Source organism: Haliotis rufescens, unplaced genomic scaffold (assembly GCF_023055435.1).
Source record: "Haliotis rufescens isolate VD_foot unplaced genomic scaffold, xgHalRufe1.0.p SCAF_16, whole genome shotgun sequence".
Taxonomy (NCBI): domain Eukaryota; kingdom Metazoa; phylum Mollusca; class Gastropoda; order Lepetellida; family Haliotidae; genus Haliotis; species Haliotis rufescens.
Window position 1 is genome coordinate 32,957,887 of NW_025963846.1, and position 22,801 is coordinate 32,980,687.

At 46.4% G+C, this 22,801-nt stretch overlaps 1 protein-coding gene across 2 annotated transcripts; it reads right to left on the reverse strand.

Moving 5' to 3' along the window:
* Window positions 1-617: 617 nt before the first annotated feature.
* On the reverse strand, window positions 618-12,916 carry LOC125381039 (probable methyltransferase-like protein 24). 2 transcript variants are annotated; one of them, XM_048397140.1, is made up of 8 exons: window positions 12,824-12,916; window positions 7,891-7,995; window positions 7,443-7,514; window positions 5,772-5,839; window positions 5,025-5,153; window positions 3,514-3,588; window positions 2,895-3,030; window positions 618-2,115 (listed from the first exon to the last, which is right to left on the reverse strand). In XM_048397140.1, the coding sequence occupies exons 2-8, from the start codon at window positions 7,981-7,983 to the stop codon at window positions 1,813-1,815; spliced, it is 876 nt and encodes a 291-aa protein (XP_048253097.1). In that variant the 5' UTR covers window positions 7,984-7,995; window positions 12,824-12,916; the 3' UTR covers window positions 618-1,812. The 2 variants fall into 2 exon arrangements, with proteins under 2 accessions (XP_048253097.1, XP_048253098.1); XM_048397141.1 differs by having other exon boundaries at window positions 12,820-12,904.
* Window positions 12,917-22,801: the final 9,885 nt, after the last annotated feature.

Below are 22,801 nucleotides of genomic sequence, written 5' to 3' on the forward strand. Positions count from 1 at the left end.
GCGACAAGGGCCCCTGACTCGTGGTATACATCTGTAGCCACAAGGCCCCTGACTCCGTGGTATACATCTGTAGCCACAAGGCCCCTGACTCCGTGGTATACATCTGTAGCGACAAGGCCCCTGACTCCGTGGTATATATATGTAGCAACAAGGCCCCCTGACTCCGTGGTATATATATGTAGCGACAAGGCCCCTGACTCCGTGGTATACATCTGTAGCCACAAGGCCCCTGGCTCCGTGGTATACATCTGTAGCGACAAGGGCCCCTCGCTCCGTGGTATACATCTGTAGCGACAAGGGCCCCTGACTCCGTGGTATATTGTGTTGACCAATCGACACTAACAACTTCATGATAACTCATCATGGCGTTAATTAAGCCGTTTTGATTACTCGGGAGGAAATACTGCCCAGTGTTGCAATGCTGAATTTGAATTAAAACATTTACTCGAGTTGCATGTGATAAATACTTTGAAAGGTGACCCTCCCAGAAATTATAGAATGTGTTCAATCATAACTTCCACCTTCTCACTCACCCGCACGCACGCTACACGCACGCACGCACGCACGCATATACACACACACACCATGTAGGTCGCAAAGCAACAAGAAGATGCACGTCTGATTCACATTTTATTGTTCACAGAGTTGTAAAGTACATATCTGAAATTGCAATAGCAATAAAGATAAAAAATGTAATGGTTTTAATGCAAAGCGTCATATGTAAAACACACAAGGTTGCGACACATAATCATATTCACAAATAGCATGCATCATCACAGATTTGAGTGTCAGAAGATGAGATGAAATGTGAGTATTTTGTATTCATGTTATTTTCGTCATCCCCTTTTCTCTCACTTGAACAGATGTTTTTAAGTAGTATTTAAAAGTGTATCCACTGTCGATTTGGTTCCTTTGATTCCACACACATGGATATGTCACAGGATGAGGAATGGAAAGCAGTAGCAGATATGTGTCATATCTATTAATACCTCTGTAAGTTTCCAGGAACTTTTTTCACAATGTATGTCAGATCACAGAAGTCCATTACGGTGGCAGATAGGGAGGGCACAGCGTCCCAGGAGCCGTGGGGATGAACTCCTAATAAACCGGGAACAAGTAACACGCTAGTTTGTTATCTATTGTAAGTTAGAATCAGGTATATTCCTTGTTGTAGTCACCAATAGTCAAGCGATAATCACAGCGCCCTCTACCTGTAGGTGGTGTAAACATGATAAACGTCACTCACTCACTCACTCACTCACTCACAGAGAGCATCGTTGAAAGGGGGGATTCCCTCACATCACAAATACAAACATTTGCCCTTTCATTCTGGGTACATAATTGTTGACAAATCTCTTCATTGTAAATAGATATAAATAAGATATACAAACGACAAAACAAATGGTTACAGGAACCTAAAATGCATGTAAGAATCGGGCTGAAATCGGAGCTTTGGTAGCGAATGGATGCTGGGTATTTATCAGATTAGAACGGAGCTCTGATAAACCGGAGCATCAGTCAGAGGGATGGCGTTGTACAAATGCACTTCTTTTTCTGTACTTTTGTGTGACAAGGGCCGTGCTCACAAACACGTTTAACGAGGTCACAGTTTAGTTACAGATGGAGTCCAGCAAAACAAAGAACGGGCAACTTGATGTGATACCTATCAGGATGTTCTGGACGACTGGGTGTCCTATATTTCCCTGTCCATGGACGGATGTAGCTGGTGTACATGTCTAGGTTTTGTTGTTTCCTGACCAGCTTCAAACACTTGCTGGACCGACAAACAATGTCTATCCTTGACTGAGAATGTTAATGTGCTTTGAGGTTGGTATTTACGTAATGAATTTCATAGCAGAATGTCCGTTCCACGGGAAACACAGACGACTTCAAGTGGCAACCAGGATTCTTGTGGACATAAAACTTCCTGAATCCCAAGTCGTAGACATCTTTGAGCACCTTCAGCATCTGTATGCACGCGTCTCGATCCGTGCACTTTCCATGGTATTCTACAAGCAACTGTCGCACAGAGCGGAGGTCTCGAGAGGCCACCATTTCCGGCAGGGATCTCCATTCTGAGCTTTCAACGTCCATTTTAAGAACATCGATGGCATTCTGAAAAATAAATATTGCTTCAGTACTCAGTTAGGTTAAACGCAACATTGAACGTATTTCATCAAAATAACCAGACGTCACACTGTTACTGACAGCAACTACACACATGATCCTAGTGAACTGAAAACTGTTAACTGGAATGAATGAATAATGATCACGTCAACAGCAGCACTATTCTAGTTATATCACGGCGGCCTATAAATAATTCAGTCTGAGACAAACAAACGTCAGGACCCCAGGGATATCCTATATCGTCCGGGTACGAGCACACCCAATCCCCCAAGACATCGACTGACCACCCAATCCATCAAGACATCGACTGACCACCCAATCCATCAAGACATCGACTGACCACCAAATCCATCAAGACATCGACTGACCACCCAATCCATCAAGACATCGACTGACCACCCAATCCACCAAGACATCGACTGACCACCCAATCCATCAACTCATCGACTGACCACCCAATCCATCAACTCATCGACTGACCACCCAATTCATCAAGACATCGACTGACCACCCAATCCATCAAGACATCGACTGACCACCCAATCCACCAAGACATCGACTGACAACCCAATCCATCAAGACATCGACTGACCACCCAATCAATCAAGACATCGACTGACCACCCAATCCATCAAGACATCGACTCACGCCTGGGCGGAGCAGTTCTACCCAGAAATCACCGCGAGGATGATTGTAATTCCAGGCTGCCAATGCCAGCTTGTAGTTGGTACTGCTAAAGGCTTACATCTTCTCTGTAACGTTCCTACCTGATTATGATTGAGCATGGCCTTCACTCGGCCCAGGGTGTGCATCTCCCAGTTTCCGTTCACCGTGTTCTCCCCATCTATGCCTATGTTTAAGAAACGAACACGCGCTGATCTCTGGTAGCTGTTTTTCTTCATGCTGAAAAGATACCATATTAAAACACATGTAAAACGTCCACTTTACAGTTTAATAGATTTCAAGACAGTACCAGCGCGTACACAATGATGCGAGGCTGTCGGGGAGTTTTGACAGGGCACCTGCGAACGTTCCGCAAAACAGGATATGTTATTAATACGTAACTTTGCGAGGAAGAACCAAGCACCAAAAACAGCTGTGATACTGAACACACACACCCCCCCCCCCCCCCAAAACACTCATACACACACAAACACACACACACACACACGCCTCCTTTTTTGCTGTTAAGGAAGTGAGTAAATTAAGGTGGTCGCCTCTGTTTTCTGGTGTCGGCCTCAACCAAGACACACCTGCATGTATCCCACGTGCAGCGTTTGGTGGTGAGACACCAACCTCCGTGAAAGGGGGATTCGAACCAGTGACAAGCGGATCCTGCAACTCCTGACTAGCATCGTGATATTAGGATTACAAACTGGTACAAACCTTGGGTCAAACGAAAATACGTCACACTCGTAGTTTTTCGCCATGGCATCGTCGAAGGAATAATCATAGTTGATTCTGAAAATAAAATAAAAACACTTATGCGGACATATGTTTACGGCCTTGGTGTTTCACGTTAGAAACACGAGGTACTGGGGACACACTCTCCCCAAGAATCCCCACTTTGACCCAACACGAGGTACTGGGGACACACTCTCCCCAAGAATCCCCACTTTGACCCAACACGAGGTACTGGGGACACACTCTCCCCAAGAATCCCCACTTTGACCCAACATGAGGTACTGGGGACACACTCTCCCCAAGAATCCCCACTGTGACCCAACACGAGGTACTGGGGACACACTCTCCCCAAGAATCCCCACTTTGACCCAACATGAGGTACTGGGGACACACTCTCCCCAAGAATCCCCACTGTGACCCAACACGAGGTACTGGGGACACACTCTCCCCAAGAATCCCCACTTTGACCCAACATGAGGTACTGGGGACACACTCTCCCCAAGAATCCCCACTGTGACCCAACACGAGGTACTGGGGACACACTCTCCCCAAGAATCCCCACTTTGACCCAACATGAGGTACTGGGGACACACTCTCCCCAAGAATCCCCACTTTGACCCAACATGAGGTACTGGGGACACACTCTCCCCAAGAATCCCCACTTTGACCCAACATGAGGTACTGGGGACACACTCTCCTCAAGAATCCCCACTTTGACCCAACATGAGGTACTGGGGACACACTCTCCCCAAGAATCCCCACTTTGACCCAACATGAGGTACTGGGGACACACTCTCCCCAAGAATCCCCACTGTGACCCAACACGAGGTACTGGGAACACACTCTCCCCAAGAATCCCCACTTTGACCCAACACGAGGTACTGGGGACACACTCTCCTCAAGAATCCCCACTTTGACCCAACACGAGGTACTGGGGACACACTCTCCCCAAGAATCCCCACTGTGGCCTAACATGAGGTACTGGGGACACACTCTCCCCAAGAATCCCCACTTTGACCCAACACGAGGTACTGGGGACACACTCTCCCCAAGAATCCCCACTTTGACCCAACACGAGGTACTGGGGACACACTCTCCTCAAGAATCCCCACTTTGACCCAACACGAGGTACTGGGGACACACTCTCCCCAAGAATCCCCACTGTGGCCTAACATGAGGTACTGGGGACACACTCTCCCCAAGAATCCCAACTTTGACCCAACACGAGGTACTTGGGACACACTTTGTCCAAGAATCCCCACTGTGGCCTAACATGAGATACTGGGGACACACTCTCCCCAAGAATCCCCACTGTGGTCTAACACAGGGACATATTGAGAAACGTCATGTCTGTAATTTGGAGAACATACTCGCAACTGTTGGGTCGCCCCTGCCACCTGGCCCCTGCGACCACAGTTATTAGTTAGCTCTCCTTAACTAACGGTTGGCTGGTGACAAAACTAAATAGTTGCATATAGGAGTCACAGACTCACCCAAAGGAGTACACAATACAAGGCTTTACGGGACGATATTCTCTGTCATCACATATTTCCCAGCCTCCGTCTCCCAATCTTCCCATCCGCAGCTTCCGGGAGCACAATATGTCTACGTTGTCAAGGTAACTATGTGAAAAACAGAGAGATAAATGTTATATGCGTGTCCAAGATTGCATATACAAAACCAATTTTATTATATCTGGTATCGATAGTGTACAATATCACGTGGCGTGTTTGGGCACATCGCGTCATCATTCAACTTATGTCAGCATCACAGACAGATCACGACCCTCTGATGAGTCTTTAGTCATTCAGTATTTGTTTGAGAGATATTTAGATTTCCAAAACTTGATGAACTTATGAAACTTGTAAGTTCCAACAATACACAGTGAACCCTCGTTAGTCAAGACCTTGCTACTCCGAACGCCTTACTTTCAGGAGGCAATTTTTGAAGGGAACGAATTTAATATATACGGGACTTTCACTCCTCCCTGTAAACTGGAAATTCATTAACCTGCACAGTTTTACCAGAAAGGGTCCCGTCCGGTTTAACAAGGTGTCACTGTACACACGGGAACCTGGGTTCGGATCGCGGACCCACCCCAATTATGTTCCTTGGCGTCTCAGCATCATTCTCGGCATCACGTGCACCCTGGCGCCGCGTTACGTCCCCCAACATGAAGCTGACTATGCAATAACAAAGGCACTCAACGCACGCACTCCACAACATACACAGACACATACCTGTGGTAGGTCCGAAACACCGCGGCGGCTGACAACTTGTCTATAGCAGCTTTGTCCGGCAGGATAATCTAGAATCAATGTCATCAGTATCAGGTGTCGTCTTTCAGGTAAAGTGTGGGAAGAATTATCGAAATACATTGTAACCCCCGACAATGATCACACCTTCATTAGGAATCTACATGTGGGTTGAACTATATTTTATATGGAATATCTTAGGTTACAATGCCATACACTCTTCAAAAGAAAGAAACGCACAGGTAGTATGTCTGACTGACTGACTGACTGAGTATGGTTTTACGCCGCTTTTAGCAATATTCAACAATATCACGGCGAGGGACACCAGAAATGGGCTTCACACATTGTACCCATGTCGGGAATCGAACCCGGGTCTTCGGCGTGACGAGCGAACGCTTTAACCACTAGGCTACCCGACCGCCCCCACAGGTAGTATGTAGTTGATTGAGCCTGACTACACAAACAATCCGGTATATAGATTATGTATGTATTGTATATTATATATAACATGTTCTTGGAAAATGTTGGTGGCCTGATGTTCGACAAACGGTGCGTCAAAACGCAGCCATTGTCGATTTGCAATGTATTAAACGGCATTGTTTCCACACTTGTCAAGGAGGAAAACAGTAAAGCAAAATGCAAGTGCAAATAATGGCATTCGTTACTCGTGGTAGTGGCTATAAAAAGGCAAGCATTAGCCAATACTTTGTCATTCAGTTGTCAACGTTTTTCAAGAGTCAGCCCTACCGATCGTAACACCGCCATAGGACGTATCCAAAGAGGGGAATCGCAGTCTTCTGGTTCACGCCACTTCAACGTCCACCACAGCACCATATGCCACCTTTGTGACCGATACACACAGTTCGATTCCACTGCCGACCGTCCGAGATTTCTTCTTCACCGGCGAGATGGAAGACAGCGTGATTATCGTCGTCGAAATGAGCGTTTTGCCCCACATTGTATTCGTGACTTCGACAATTAAATTGTGGTTCAGGGAAATTTGACAGCAAATCGCTACATGAATCAAATTCTTCAACCTCACCTTATTCCAATCATTGACCGCCAGAGGGAGCAGTTGCAACAGGACAACATTCCACCGCACACAGCTCGTGTCACGGAAGATTACCTTCATAATGCCAACATCAACGTCTTGCCTTGGCTGTCGAGATCTCCAGACCTCAACCCAATCGAACACCTCTGGGATGAACTCGATCGACGTGTACGTCAACGTCAGAACACTCCCACAACTGGCCATTGCGTTACAAGCAGAATAGCACAGAATTCCGCAGGACAGAATTCGTACACTTCTCCAGTCAGTGCCGAGGAGATGCAGAATCGTCATTGCTGCCCGGGGCGGTCACACGAGATACAGCGCACTCTTGTGGCATTGCGTGACATGACAATGACAAGTTTTCAATGCCGTTATACAACGACAACATGTGACTATCGAGCTCTATATTTGTATCTATGGTATTAAATTAAATATATCGACTTTCTTAGGTACCATAAATTTACTTTAAAAAACTACACGTACGTTTCTTTTCTTTGAAGAGAGTATTACTGAAACGACCATATGCTATTTGGAAATAACAGAGAGCTATTCTATATCAATAGTAGACCCCTTCTGGTGTTTGGTTGTAGATGACAAGCACTTACCTGGCCTTGCCCCCGCAGTTCCTCGAGAGACGTCTTGTAGATGAAGTCATCACGATACTCTGTCATGTCCACCTTAAATAAACAAGTGCCATTCTTCACAATCATTCTACAACCTGTCCCTGTAAGACACTCGAAATCCACATTCCTATGTTTCCAAGCGGTGCTGTGGCATGGACTGCCCAGCTAATGAATCAGTAAGTAAGTAGTGATTTTCGCCGTATCAGCAATTTGGTGATCATTCAGCCATTCCAGAGAAACAGAATTATAGAAGTACTGTTAGGTAATAATAGCTGAACGCCAATTGTAGCCATGTTCAATCAAGGATATCATGGCGGTTGTCTGTCGTTTATGCTACGTGTGCTTTCAGTGTTACACAGGTGTACAGAATGTTATAACTGTACTGTACTGTACGTCCGTCAACAAGCCATCACCAGCTCCCTGAACTCACCACCTGGAAGTATTGCCTGAGGATGACCAGCGACCCCACAACAACACAAGCCAAGACCGCCACCAGCACCGATCTCCCCTTCATCGCACCCATTATGTCTTTACTCTGAAAAAAACGTTACACAGATTATTCTCAATAATGCCCGAGCGAGTTGTCAGTAAAATTCAGGAGAGCAACAACTGAGGCAGGCTGTCGACTTGTAACCACATTGGTGACCTCCACCTTGGTGACCTCCAGTCGGACGGGCATGTTTCTGACAAACCAGGGACCCTTAGACTGACGTAGGTTAAGAGACACGCTGTGCCCGGTGCGTTGTAGATCAGATGTCAGAAGCTTGGGATCCCAGCAAGTTACTACCTTCTTCCACTGCCAATGTTTCTGTGATAATGGAATATACGTTCTCCGGGGAGATGCCGACTGGGCTGCAGAGGTGATGCTCAGGCATCCACACGTCTCGCATCACCGAAAATGGATTCTCTGGATATTTACAAAGTTATAACATTCCCCATACAAACACAAACAACAAACATTTTACAATAACCATTGGTCAATTCATTTCATATGCATGCATCGATACTGATCGTTTTGCTATCGATTAATACGTAAAGACTGTTGAGGTTATATCGTTGGGGTTATATCGTTGGGGTCATATTGCTTGGTCATACATTCATAATTTTCATTTTTTATATCGTGACTATATTTTCGATCCTATGTGTTTCAATGGGTCGAGTGAGTGAGTGAGGTAATGCTTTACGTCACATCGGCAATATTTCAGCCATATCGTGACGATTCAATGGGTCGAACGGATATCGCAAGAATACGAAACGTAAACAGTTGCTGTTACATTTGTTTGTTTGTTTGTTTGTTGTTTAACGCCGAACCCTATTCCAGCTATATGACGGAGGTCTGTAAATAATCGAGTCTGGACCAGACAATCCAGCGATTGACATCATGGGCATCGATCTACGTTACAGGTGTATGGTAGTATGCATCAAGCAAGTCCGCAAGCAAGTCAGCAAGCAAGTCAGCAAGCAAGTCCGCAAGCATGACCCCTCACTCCCCTCTTGTGACAAACATGGGTTGCACAAGATCAATTCTAACCAGATCTTCATGGGGTCCCTTCTAAGCGATAGATAGGAAACGTTTCTGCCTCGGAAATCCCACATTGAGATGTAGAATAAGAAGGAGAATGCAGTCACAGCGTAGAACATATTCACTTGTCTGAATCAATAGAACATTAATTATACCAACCTCAACCACAGCGTGTGAAAAGTGGACTTTTATTTATAATCCCACTGCCAACCCCTTTGTGAGTGAGTGAGTGAGTATGGTTTTACGCCGCTTTTAGCAATATTCCCGTAATATCACAGCGGGGCACACCAGAGATGGACTCCACACATTGTACCCATGTCGGGAATCGAACCCGGATATTCGGCATGAGGATAGAACGCTTTAACCACTAGGCTACCCCACCACCCCACCACCCCGCCACACCGCCACCCCTCCATCCCACCACTCCACCACCCCACCACTCCACCACCCCACCACCCTGCCACCCCACCACCCCACCACTCCACCACCCCGCCACACCGCCACCCCACCACACCGCCACCCCACCACCCCACCACTCCACCACCCCACCACCCTGCCACCCCACCACCCCACCACCACACCACTCCACCACCCCGCCACACCGCCACCCCACCACACCGCCACCCCACCACCCCACCACTCCACCACCCCACCACCCCACCACTCCAACACCCCACCACCCCACCACCCTGCCACTCCCGTAGAAGTTGTTGGGTGGAACAGAGAGCTGTAGATCAAGTATAGATAAATAAGTTAACATATAAAGTAAATTGTTTCTCACCTTGAAAAACAAGGTTGTTTAGTTGTTGGCTTTACATCGGTGGGGGCACAATGAAGGAGCTGCCACCAACACCGACTATACAACCCCTACACTCATTAGGTTACATAACTGAAGATTACGACCTCCGAATCTTTCCCAACATCCTAGGTGTTGTGTGTCGGCTGTAACTGTGGGTGATTGTGTCGTTATTTAAGAATTACATTAAGTAGGTTGCTAGACTGGCTAATTAACCATTGTCCAACAGGTTCCCCCCTTCATCGCCAACTATTGATGCTGGGTTTTGTAACAAGGGATGCGGGGGGATTAGGCGGTAGTATCACCAGGCGTTGCTATATCCGATAATACACAGAAAGTGCCCTGTATATATAAAAATAAAAAACACAAAACAATTTTCCATTCAAAAATCTCAAAGTCGATTTTTCGAATCTAACTATATCATGAGCATGTGGTAGAATAGCAGGGTCTTCAGCAACCCAGTCTTGCCGTAAAAGGCGACTATGCTTGTTGTAAGAGGCGACTATGCTTGTTGTAAGAGGCGACTATGCTTGTTGTAAGAGGAGACTATGCTTGTTGTAAGAGGCGACTATGCTTGTTGTAAGAGGCGACTAACGGGACAGGTGGTCAGACTCGCTGTCCTGGATGATGCATGTCAGCGTATACCAATTGCGTAAATCGATGCTCATCATGTCAATCAGTGGATTGGAAAGAATCTCTCTCTCTCTCTCTCTCTCTCTCTCTCTCTCTCTCTCTCTCTCTCTCTCTCTAACAATATAAATGATACAGGGGATTGCAACTGATGATGTAGTTTTGCCTTAGGACCTCCTCTGTGGTCTAGTGGTAGAGCATCCGCCCCGTCATACCAAAAGACGTTAAAGGTGGTTCTTGTTGTGACCCTTTCTGACGCTCGGCATTAAGGGGCTAAAACAAGGACTGGCCGGCTCGGAGTCAGTATACTGTGTCTGACTGGGGTATTCATGTTAAACTGCGGCATGATATATCAGTGTGCTAGCACTATAAATCGGCATCAGTCCGGACTAGTACAAGCAGCCACACACACACACACACACACACACACACACACACACACACACACACACACACGTGCATGCACGTCGTTATATATAAGTGCAATCATCTTGGACGCGACGTTAAACCCCATTTCACCTCCCCTAGTTTTGCCAAAATAATGTTAATACAAATATATAGTTTGATTCAAGTACATTTATACAGTTAAAATGTGTATAGAACCTTTATCTCTATATAAAACATAACATGGTATTAACATTGGATACATACATGTATTTCAGATATGTGATTGTGTAGCTAAACACAATCGCAACAGAAAGTAATTTATGAATTATGATTAAACGGTGATACGGTGACAGCAAACTGTATGGAACACAAGTCGCCGTAATGCAGTGCATGCACTGTCTGGTAGGCCTGCCATTGAAGAATAGATTGATAAGACATATGTTAAAGGACTGTAGAAATCAGCCATTTTCTGTCACATAAATGAGGGTCCTACCAGATACAGGACAACCCGCATTCATCAAGGTTAACTTCAACATCTACACTCCGTGGTAATGAATGGATGCCATTTGTAAACGTATTTACTAAACTGTTATACACAATAATATAATATATATTTATTAACATTTGTGACAAGTTGAGGATTTATACCAGGCCACCACTACTTTGAACCTGCTGGAAATACCATGAAATACGTTAGTCATTAGATCAGCACGAACATGTTTGTATGGTTGTCTGTGATATTTCTAAAGCATTTGACAGAGTTTGACATGAGGGTTTATGTCAGTTTAAACAATATGGTACATTCTGCGTTCGAACCTATGCGTAGAAACATCTAGAATGTGTAGATAGTTTATTGTTGTTTGTTTGGAGAACTAAAACAACAAGTGTGTTGTATTACAGCAGTTCATGGATGTATGATGTGGGATGTAACACTCTACTATTCTCCTCACGTATTGACGTATTGCCGGAACATTATGTAAGATATATTATCATTTCATGTATATTTTGTATACATAATATTTTTTTAAACTATCACAAGAGATGATATACCTTATGCAGAAAGAACTTATGGAATCACCATGCAAGCCGCAAAATCGGGTAACAAAATCAATATAAAACGATTACATGACTAATTAAGTGTTGTATTGAGGTAAATAATAATTCATAATTAGATATTTATAATATATTGCTTTATGCACTGTAATGCAATATAATTAATGTTACCCTTAATGTTCAACTTTAACACAAGGATGTGACGTCATAAACTCGCAGTTGAGAACGTTGCTTGCCATCTAGGTAAGTGTCAGCATTGAAGTGGACTTCGTTGTCACAGTGAAAGTTTGTAAGAAGTCACGGAGCCACACAACTGAACGTTTACTCACATTGACACCTTGGGTTGGTTTACAAGTACTTGAAGAAATCTGGTTATGTTTGACCTTTCCCCCGTCTGAGTTCATTTATCGCATCTTCCGAATACACACGCTTAAAAGCTAAGTTGTTTATTTTCAAAAAATTTGAATAAAAATAATTAAGATTATGTAAGATTATGCATAATAACAAAATCGATTGACACTAATACGTTGCCAACTAACAACACACACAGTCTGCCATATTACATGTCTCTTATTCCTCGGCGTGCAGTGTACCGGAACCGATGCCATGGAACAGGTAACACCAGGCTCACGACGCATGACACATCTTCCGCCGATATACCTGTACATGACATCCCTATACCATTAGTAGTCCGTATATTGTGGCTAGAACGTCGGTATGTAAGTGCTATAGTCTAGGACGCGACGTTAAGCACTGTTTCGACTGACCTCACATCGCTTAAATTAACAAATCCACTGTCAACAATGGCATTCACCGAAATGCAAACAGGAGAGCTCTTTGTTCTTACGGCTATTGGATACACACCGTCTGCATCTATTTAGAAACTGTAAGCTACCCGAACACATACAGGTACACTATTATATATAGCAGGCAAGGTGGTGTGTTAAGACGAGGGTAAGAAACAGACCGACCTACCCGTTCACTGCACACTTGAGTCTGTGACACACACAGGAACAGCCGCTGCTACAGAGCGGGCGGTAACACCTTTATACGAAACCGGTTCGGCACAGAGAAATCAATGGTTATAAATAGACAGGTCGGTGGGGACATTTGCTCCGCGTGTCGTGTTTAAAGGGAGGTAAGACATAGTGCCCCTTCAGAGAATGCAGGTGAACAAACGGGTGATAAACTTGATCAATAAAAATGTGAGCTTCAGATAAAGTATCACTGTAAATGATGATTTATCACTTAAATTGTATTTTCTGTTCTTAAGATATAGAAATAAAGATTACCGTGTGTATTCTCCCGTAAACTAAGCCAGGAATAGCACTCAGCTGTACACACGTTTTCTACCAATCTACCTGTGATTCGGTTAAAAAATACATAATTTTCATAATTTCAAAGATTTTTTATGCAATGATCGGATAAATAGTATCTGAAAGTATTATTTTATCAGATATAAAAAAAATATTTCAGTTGCAAACTAATAATAACCAAAAGAACAACTGATTGCTATTGCCGGATATATGTTTTACGAACGGAGCAATTTGTTCAGTCACCGTTGAGGCCTCCCGCGTTTTAGCTAAAGCAATTGAATGAAAACAAAAGCAACTATCGTAATTACAACCGACAAACGTTCTATGTTATCAGGCAGTTTGAGGAATCTATCTGAAGCTTAACACAACTTAACTTTCCACCGAACAGCAATCACGTATCATTTGACTTGACAAAATATCTTGTTCCCTCAGCAATCCATAAATCAGTGATCAGATAAATGTTCCATGTATTTTGGAAATTCTTAAATCCATATCCCAATGGTTCTCCATTTGATTACGGAAATTCCCCCAAAGTTTGGATGCCATACTATTCTAAAATCACACAAAAACGTGCTAAAGAATAAAAGAATTGAGAATGTGTATTTGACATTCAGTCAGTCCTACTACACAGACTTTTGACATGGGTCGGACGTAATGTAGTAACTATTCCATGCTAAAAATAAATAATGAAATGATATATATGTTCTTGAATTACTGTTTGTATGTTTGTATGTTTGTATGGGTGGGTAATAAAACTAATTAAACACCAGATTTGCCGACGTCGGGGAGAATTTGAAATGATTAGGCCAACAAGAAAACCTTCAGTGAAGCCATCAGCCTTGTAATCGACGATGTGGATTTAAGGACCCAAATAAAATCTTATTTCTTAAAATTGCATTACAGGTTTTTTATTTACCTACTAAGATAATGGTTTGATGTTAATATTCTTATTTATGTAATTTCAATACATTCTGGACAGTTATTAAGGGGAATAAAATAAATACATCGGGTAAGACATATCACGATATTGCCAAAACGGCACGAAAACGTCTCATAAATCACATAAAAATAATTCATTAATAAGTTGATACCGAGTTAATAAAAGTCGCATGTGCACACGGCATTGTTGGCGTTATTCCAATCTTATTCTGACACTAGAAATTACGTCATAGCTGAAGACGATTTTTGACGTCATTCGACGATTGTGGTTTTCTACGACGACGGTCAACAAACAAACAACAAACAAACAAATAAACCAACAAATCGTAATCTTTTAGATTAATTTAAGAATAATTTCATACTTCGAAGTTTACACTGCTTCTTTCATGCTGATTGGCGGAAGGGGTAACACGTGATCTGATATTTGGAGTTCACACACCTATGAACGGACAAATTAAAAAAAGTTCACATGATGTGAACAATTTTTTGTGAAATTGATCGTGTGAACTTTTGCCGGAACTACTTTCTGGGGTTTCCCCGAACTCTCGATCGGTGTTTACAATCAACTCGTTTTTCTATTTTATTTTTCCTTTTTAATACCTGCATTTGTCGGCATCAAAATTAATTATAGTATTTTGCTTGGTCTTGTAACATTTTATCTGACTTCAAAATAAATAAATGCTTTGGTTCTGGTGTTTGTTGTTGTCTACTATCGGTGATTTTGATATGGAATGGCTATCTATGAATACTAGTAACGCAAGGGAAGAAAATGAAATCTGCAGAACTACTGAGGAACGAAATCGATTTATTGAGTGATATTGACTTTGATGCATTGTTTTCTGAAATGACAGGAATCTAGCATCAAGACAATGTTGTCGCCCCCTCAGATGTGGCCGCCGACACAGAGATCAAAGCGACTGCTAGTGATCAACCCCAACCCCAAACCTGATTTACTATTGTTTCGGAAGAAAACCTCCAAGATTTAGAAAAACAGAGGCACGGCAAAACCAACAATGAAAAACACCAAATGGGCTTTGAAAATGTTCCATGGTAAGCCAAATAAAATAATTATTATTAATTAAATCTAATCTAGCGTTAAATAAATAAAACATTAAAAAGTAAGGAATAAAACTTAAATTTACTATAAATACTGAAAAAAACTTGCCTACCTGTTTTACAGATTGGTCATCGGAGACGAGAAAAATATCAGTAGACTGGATTACTATTCCGGTTTGTGAGTTGGCCGAACTTCTCCGTGCATTCTACGCCGAGACGCGGCGGCACATGAGGAAGGATGGCAAGGGTCCTGTTCCGATGAGTACCATAGAAACACGATGAAAAATATGAGAGCTGCCCTCAACAGAAATATCCGTCTGTTGGGTCGCCACATGGACATAGTAAAGGACAAAGAATTCCAACGTGCCAATGACCTTCTCAATGGAAAATTAAAATCCAATGTCCGTAACGGTCAATCTATGCCAACACAACTTAAGCCAATTGTTGACAATGGCGATATGACAAAAATTCAAGATTATCTGTCACACGAGAGTCTGTATAAAGCTTGGTTCGATATCCTGTTCATTTTGTTTCACGTGGCCTAGAATTTCACTCTCAGCTGAGACCTGGTTCTTTTGAATTTCATTTTTAATGACGAGGGTCGCGAATATGCCGCAATTTCACACGACACAATCCAAAAACCCACCCAGGGTTGGATGACCCGGAAAACAACACTACCGACAAACGCATGTATGCTTCTGGTACGTCACAGTGTCTCGTCGCGACCTTGAAACTTCTCGTGTAAAAATTGCCCCCAAATGCAGAAAAGTTGTTCCATTCCCAAATCAAGTGCCATGGTTAATGACCCTGTGTGGTACTCGAGTAAGCCCATGTCGGAACGTCAACTTGGTTTGATCATTTGCACAATTTCCAAGGAAGCAGGTCTCAGCCGGGTGTATACCCCTCACTGCATTCGTGCAACTGCCATTCAAGCACTAGCCGATGCAAATGTTGAATTGCGTCACATCATGTACTTGTCAGGGCACAGAAATGAAGCTAGCATCAGATCACACAGTAGATCCATCACAGGTGACAAGAAACACCAGCTGAGCAAGGTATTACAGGCGATCACACACGACAAATCCCAAACACCAAACACAGTTGAAACACAAAACAGACAAGTTTCAGAGCACTCCGTTGAATCCCCACCAGTCCAATCCACCGCATCCGAATTTGTTTGTGATTATCCAAACACAAGCAACACCTTCACGAATCAGTCATATTCCCAATTTCCTGGTGCCATGGGAGGGTTCATGCCTCGGGGTGTTTTCCATAACTGTTCCATTAACTTCACATTAAACAGCAGTAAGTACATTCCGTCCTCGTGCTCTCGTTGGAATTGAAATACACCTCTTCACAAACTTATATGACGTCATGTATAAATACGCCCTTCAAGGTTGACCTCGCCTCAGTGCATCGGGTCATGTTTATATTTATATTTACTTAACTTTCGTGTTTAGCACAGTTTAACCAGCGCTTTTAAATCCTTCACACTTCAATGAACCCATCCAAACTGACGTTCAATACTTAAAAAGACAAACACCTTTTAAAATGTATGAATGTACGTTTTCTTTGAGTTTCGACAAATGAAGGTTTTTATCGCATAATAATACATGTCTAATATTTACAAAAAGAAATAACGGGAATGGTGTCGGGAAAAACCTGCAACTTCATACCAAATTTTATTGTACATGTATCTTGTTCACAAACAGACGCATGAAAGGATTTTCTTCTGTACTGAAATTAACATTGGTTGCAAGGAAAAATACCCCGTGATGCGAGGGGCTTCAAAATGCAACTAAACAATTGGGTTTACTTGTTTTAACAAGTGACAAGTCTTTCAATAAAGGTAATCGCTAATGTGAACGCGAACTGCACCATTGCGTTGTGTATGTCTAACGAGTGCTTCCATGTCGACAGTGTAATGTTCACATGCCCCGCACTTGTCCAAGTCCGCCACCTTTGGCTAGTCTCGGCTTGTCTGTCAGAAAGACCCTGAAACAAATATAATGTCTGGCAAGTCTAGATTACTGCAGTATGAAAATGAAAAAAGTCTCTGGACTCCTTTTTATTATTTTTATAACTTTAATTTAACAACTATTTTTTTCTGTAAAATATTTCATTTCAGAGACCAGATGTTAGTCTATCCCTCGGCGTGCCTCCTCCTCAGTGTGCCTCCTCCTCAGTGTGCCTCCTCCTCCTCAGTGTGCCTCCTCCTCCTCCTCAGTGTGCCTCCTCCTCCTCAGTGTGACTCCTCCTCCTCAGTGTGCCTCCTCCTCCTCAGTGTGCCTCCTCCTCCTCCTCAGTGTGCCTCCTCCTCAGTGTGCCTCCTCCTCAGTGTGCCTCCTCCTCCTCCTCAGTGTGCCTCCTCCTCCTCAGTGTGCCTCCTCCTCCTCAGTGTGCCTCCTCCTCCTCAGTGTGCCTCCTCCTCCTCCTCAGTGTGCCTCCTCCTCCTCAGTGTGCCTCCTCCTCCTCAGTGTGCCTCCTCCTCCTCCTCAGTGTGCCTCCTCCTCCTCAGTGTGCCTCCTCCTCCTCCTCAGTGTGCCTCCTCCTCCTCCTCAGTGTGCCTCCTCCTCCTCCTCAGTGTGCCTCCTCCTCCTCAGTGTGCCTCCTCCTCAGTGTGCCTCCTCCTCCTCCTCAGTGTGCCTCCTCCTCCTCCTCAGTGTGCCTCCTCCTCCTCCTCAGTGTGCCTCCTCCTCCTCAGTGTGCCTCCTCCTCCTCAGTGTGCCTCCTCCTCCTCAGTGTGCCTCCTCCTCCTCCTCAGTGTGCCTCCTCCTCCTCAGTGTGCCTCCTCCTCCTCCTCAGTGTGCCTCCTCCTCCTCCTCAGTGTGCCTCCTCCTCCTCCTCAGTGTGCCTCCTCCTCCTCAGTGTGCCTCCTCCTCCTCAGTGTGCCTCCTCCTCCTCAGTGTGCCTCCTCCTCCTCCTCAGTGTGCCTCCTCCTCCTCCTCAGTGTGCCTCCTCCTCCTCCTCAGTGTGCCTCCTCCTCCTCCTCAGTGTGCCTCCTCCTCCTCAGTGTGCCTCCTCCTCCTCAGTGTGCCTCCTCCTCCTCAGTGTGCCTCCTCCTCCTCCTCAGTGTGCCTCCTCCTCCTTCTCAGTGTGCCTCCTCCTCCTCCTCAGTGTGCCTCCTCCTCCTCCTCAGTGTGCCTCCTCCTCCTCCTCAGTGTGCCTCCTCCTCCTCAGTGTGCCTCCTCCTCCTCAGTGTGCCTCCTCCTCCTCCTCAGTGTGCCTCCTCCTCCTCAGTGTGCCTCCTCCTCCTCAGTGTGCCTCCTCCTCCTCCTCAGTGTGCCTCCTCCTCCTCCTCAGTGTGCCTCCTCCTCCTCCTCAGTGTGCCTCCTCCTCCTCAGTGTGCCTCCTCCTCCTCCTCAGTGTGCCTCCTCCTCCTCCTCAGTGTGCCTCCTCCTCCTCAGTGTGCCTCCTCCTCCTCCTCAGTGTGCCTCCTCCTCCTCAGTGTGCCTCCTCCTCCTCAGTGTGCCTCCTCCTCCTCAGTGTGCCTCCTCCTCCTCCTCAGTGTGCCTCCTCCTCCTCCTCAGTGTGCCTCCTCCTCCTCCTCAGTGTGCCTCCTCCTCCTCAGTGTGCCTCCTCCTCCTCAGTGTGCCTCCTCCTCCTCCTCAGTGTGCCTCCTCCTCCTCCTCAGTGTGCCTCCTCCTCCTCAGTGTGCCTCCTCCTCCTCCTCAGTGTGCCTCCTCCTCCTCCTCAGTGTGCCTCCTCCTCCTCCTCAGTGTGCCTCCTCCTCCTCAGTGTGCCTCCTCCTCCTCAGTGTGCCTCCTCCTCCTCCTCAGTGTGCCTCCTCCTCCTCAGTGTGCCTCCTCCTCCTCCTCAGTGTGCCTCCTCCTCCTCAGTGTGCCTCCTCCTCCTCCTCAGTGTGCCTCCTCCTCCTCAGTGTGCCTCCTCCTCCTCCTCAGTGTGCCTCCTCCTCCTCAGTGTGCCTCCTCCTCCTCAGTGTGCCTCCTCCTCCTCAGTGTGCCTCCTCCTCCTCAGTGTGCCTCCTCCTCCTCCTCAGTGTGCCTCCTCCTCCTCAGTGTGCCTCCTCCTCCTCCTCAGTGTGCCTCCTCCTCCTCAGTGTGCCTCCTCCTCCTCCTCAGTGTGCCTCCTCCTCCTCAGTGTGCCTCCTCCTCCTCCTCAGTGTGCCTCCTCCTCCTCCTCAGTGTGCCTCCTCCTCCTCAGTGTGCCTCCTCCTCCTCAGTGTGCCTCCTCCTCCTCCTCAGTGTGCCTCCTCCTCCTCCTCAGTGTGCCTCCTCCTCCTCCTCAGTGTGCCTCCTCCTCCTCCTCAGTGTGCCTCCTCCTCCTCCTCAGTGTGCCTCCTCCTCCTCAGTGTGCCTCCTCCTCCTCCTCAGTGTGCCTCCTCCTCCTCCTCAGTGTGCCTCCTCCTCCTCCTCAGTGTGCCTCCTCCTCCTCCTCAGTGTGCCTCCTCCTCCTCAGTGTGCCTCCTCCTCCTCCTCAGTGTGCCTCCTCCTCCTCAGTGTGCCTCCTCCTCCTCCTCAGTGTGCCTCCTCCTCCTCAGTGTGCCTCCTCCTCCTCCTCAGTGTGCCTCCTCCTCCTCAGTGTGCCTCCTCCTCCTCAGTGTGCCTCCTCCTCCTCCTCAGTGTGCCTCCTCCTCCTCCTCAGTGTGCCTCCTCCTCCTCCTCAGTGTGCCTCCTCCTCCTCAGTGTGCCTCCTCCTCCTCAGTGTGCCTCCTCCTCCTCAGTGTGCCTCCTCCTCCTCCTCAGTGTGCCTCCTCCTCCTCAGTGTGCCTCCTCCTCCTCAGTGTGCCTCCTCCTCCTCAGTGTGCCTCCTCCTCCTCCTCAGTGTGCCTCCTCCTCCTCCTCAGTGTGCCTCCTCCTCCTCCTCAGTGTGCCTCCTCCTCCTCAGTGTGCCTCCTCCTCCTCAGTGTGCCTCCTCCTCCTCCTCAGTGTGCCTCCTCCTCCTCCTCAGTGTGCCTCCTCCTCCTCAGTGTGCCTCCTCCTCCTCAGTGTGCCTCCTCCTCCTCCTCAGTGTGCCTCCTCCTCCTCAGTGTGCCTCCTCCTCCTCAGTGTGCCTCCTCCTCCTCAGTGTGCCTCCTCCTCCTCCTCAGTGTGCCTCCTCCTCCTCCTCAGTGTGCCTCCTCCTCCTCCTCAGTGTGCCTCCTCCTCCTCCTCAGTGTGCCTCCTCCTCCTCAGTGTGCCTCCTCCTCCTCAGTGTGCCTCCTCCTCCTCAGTGTGCCTCCTCCTCCTCAGTGTGCCTCCTCCTCAGTGTGCCTCCTCCTCCTCCTCAGTGTGCCTCCTCCTCCTCAGTGTGCCTCCTCCTCCTCAGTGTGCCTCCTCCTCCTCAGTGTGCCTCCTCCTCCTCAGTGTGCCTCCTCCTCCTCAGTGTGCCTCCTCCTCCTCCTCAGTGTGCCTCCTCCTCCTCAGTGTGCCTCCTCCTCCTCAGTGTGCCTCCTCCTCCTCCTCAGTGTGCCTCCTCCTCCTCCTCAGTGTGCCTCCTCCTCCTCCTCAGTGTGCCTCCTCCTCCTCAGTGTGCCTCCTCCTCCTCAGTGTGCCTCCTCCTCCTCAGTGTGCCTCCTCCTCCTCCTCAGTGTGCCTCCTCCTCCTCAGTGTGCCTCCTCCTCCTCAGTGTGCCTCCTCCTCAGTGTGCCTCCTCCTCCTCCTCAGTGTGCCTCCTCCTCCTCCTCAGTGTGCCTCCTCCTCCTCAGTGTGCCTCCTCCTCCTCAGTGTGCCTCCTCCTCCTCAGTGTGCCTCCTCCTCCTCAGTGTGCCTCCTCCTCCTCAGTGTGCCTCCTCCTCCTCAGTGTGCCTCCTCCTCCTCCTCAGTGTGCCTCCTCCTCCTCAGTGTGCCTCCTCCTCCTCAGTGTGCCTCCTCCTCCTCCTCAGTGTGCCTCCTCCTCCTCAGTGTGCCTCCTCCTCCTCCTCAGTGTGCCTCCTCCTCCTCAGTGTGCCTCCTCCTCCTCAGTGTGCCTCCTCCTCCTCAGTGTGCCTCCTCCTCCTCAGTGTGCCTCCTCCTCCTCCTCAGTGTGCCTCCTCCTCCTCAGTGTGCCTCCTCCTCCTCAGTGTGCCTCCTCCTCCTCAGTGTGCCTCCTCCTCAGTGTGCCTCCTCCTCCTCAGTGTGCCTCCTCCTCAGTGTGCCTCCTCCTCCTCCTCAGTGTGCCTCCTCCTCCTCAGTGTGCCTCCTCCTCAGTGTGCCTCCTCCTCCTCAGTGTGCCTCCTCCTCCTCAGTGTGCCTCCTCCTCAGTGTGCCTCCTCCTCCTCAGTGTGCGCGGAGGCGCTAGAAAGTGCGCACGGCATGCGTTACGTCATTAGGATATATTCGGAGGCACTCGCTCGCTGCCGCATCGGCACCCAACGGCTTATTGAAGGCACCTCCGGTGTTTCACATAGGGGCAAAGTCTCATTGGTCAGTTGAGATAGCACATGTGACAACTATGTCCACGGTTCTTTAAAAGATCCAGCGAGTTAGATAATAATGAGCAATCAGTCGCCGTATTATCGGCTAATCTTTTGAACAAAGTATGTTGTTTTTACATCGGAAATGTACACCAATGTATGGGTATATTCCGTCTGCTTTAGTATTCATATTTGATTGAGAAAGGTAATGTTGTTGGCCTACAAGAAACAAAAACAGATTTCCTTGATAAATTCGATATAAATAATTTAACAATGTACCTGAAGCACAGACCTAAAGCAGCAAGGAAATCAGGTGGCATTGGTATTGCAGTGAGAAATAAATATAGATTTTTCGTTTCCATTATGGAAGATAATAACGAGTACCTGTTTTCAGAAAGTAGACACAATTTATGGATGACAACTTAGATCCTCATACCTTTGACTTGACAACGGTATAAGGATCCCTACCGAAACGTCGCCTTTATAGTAATTAAAGAAGTTGTTATCCACAAATTGTGTCTACTTTGTCATCCGTTATCTTCAAAAGTGATGCCTATAAAATAATACAATACATGTTATGGACTAAACTTTGAAAGTCATTTCTTAATATTGATCAAGACACTTACTTTGGGTGTTTGTACACACCACCTGAAGGTTCTAAACGCTTTTATATATCGCCTTAAAATAGAGCTCATTGCCGCCAAATGTCTAAGAACTAACGCAAAAAAGAACTTTGGAAAATGTTAAATAGCAATGATAGTAATAAAACAGAATTACACCAGATATAGGTGGTGTTCACGCCCACTTTGCAGAAAGTAATGAACCCTCTACACATGATACAACCATCGACGACAATTGGCCCGGCAACCTTACATTAGATACTTAAGTTTTTAACACAGAGAATTCCGCCAAAGAAATTATATTTGCAATTCAAGGTCTGAAGAGGAAAAAGCTACAGGACAGCATTTTATGGAGAATGATTATTTTATGGAGAATGATTATTTTATGGAGAATGATTATTTTATGGAGAATGATTATTTTATGGATGCTATTGGCACCCTAGTCCCGTTTGTTACAAATTTCTTTAATGTTATATACTCTTCAAAAAAAGAAAAGAAACGTAAAGCCAGATTTGAGTGAGGTAGGAAAATACATTTATACGAGGAACCAGAAAAGGTATTGAGCCAAAATGTTGTGGAGAAAACACTTGGTGATTGTAGTCAGTTATCGGTACATAGGAAAAGTCCAAGGTGAAGGTCAGCTACCATCAATAACGCGTATGTCCCCCGTTGGAACTGATAGAGGCCT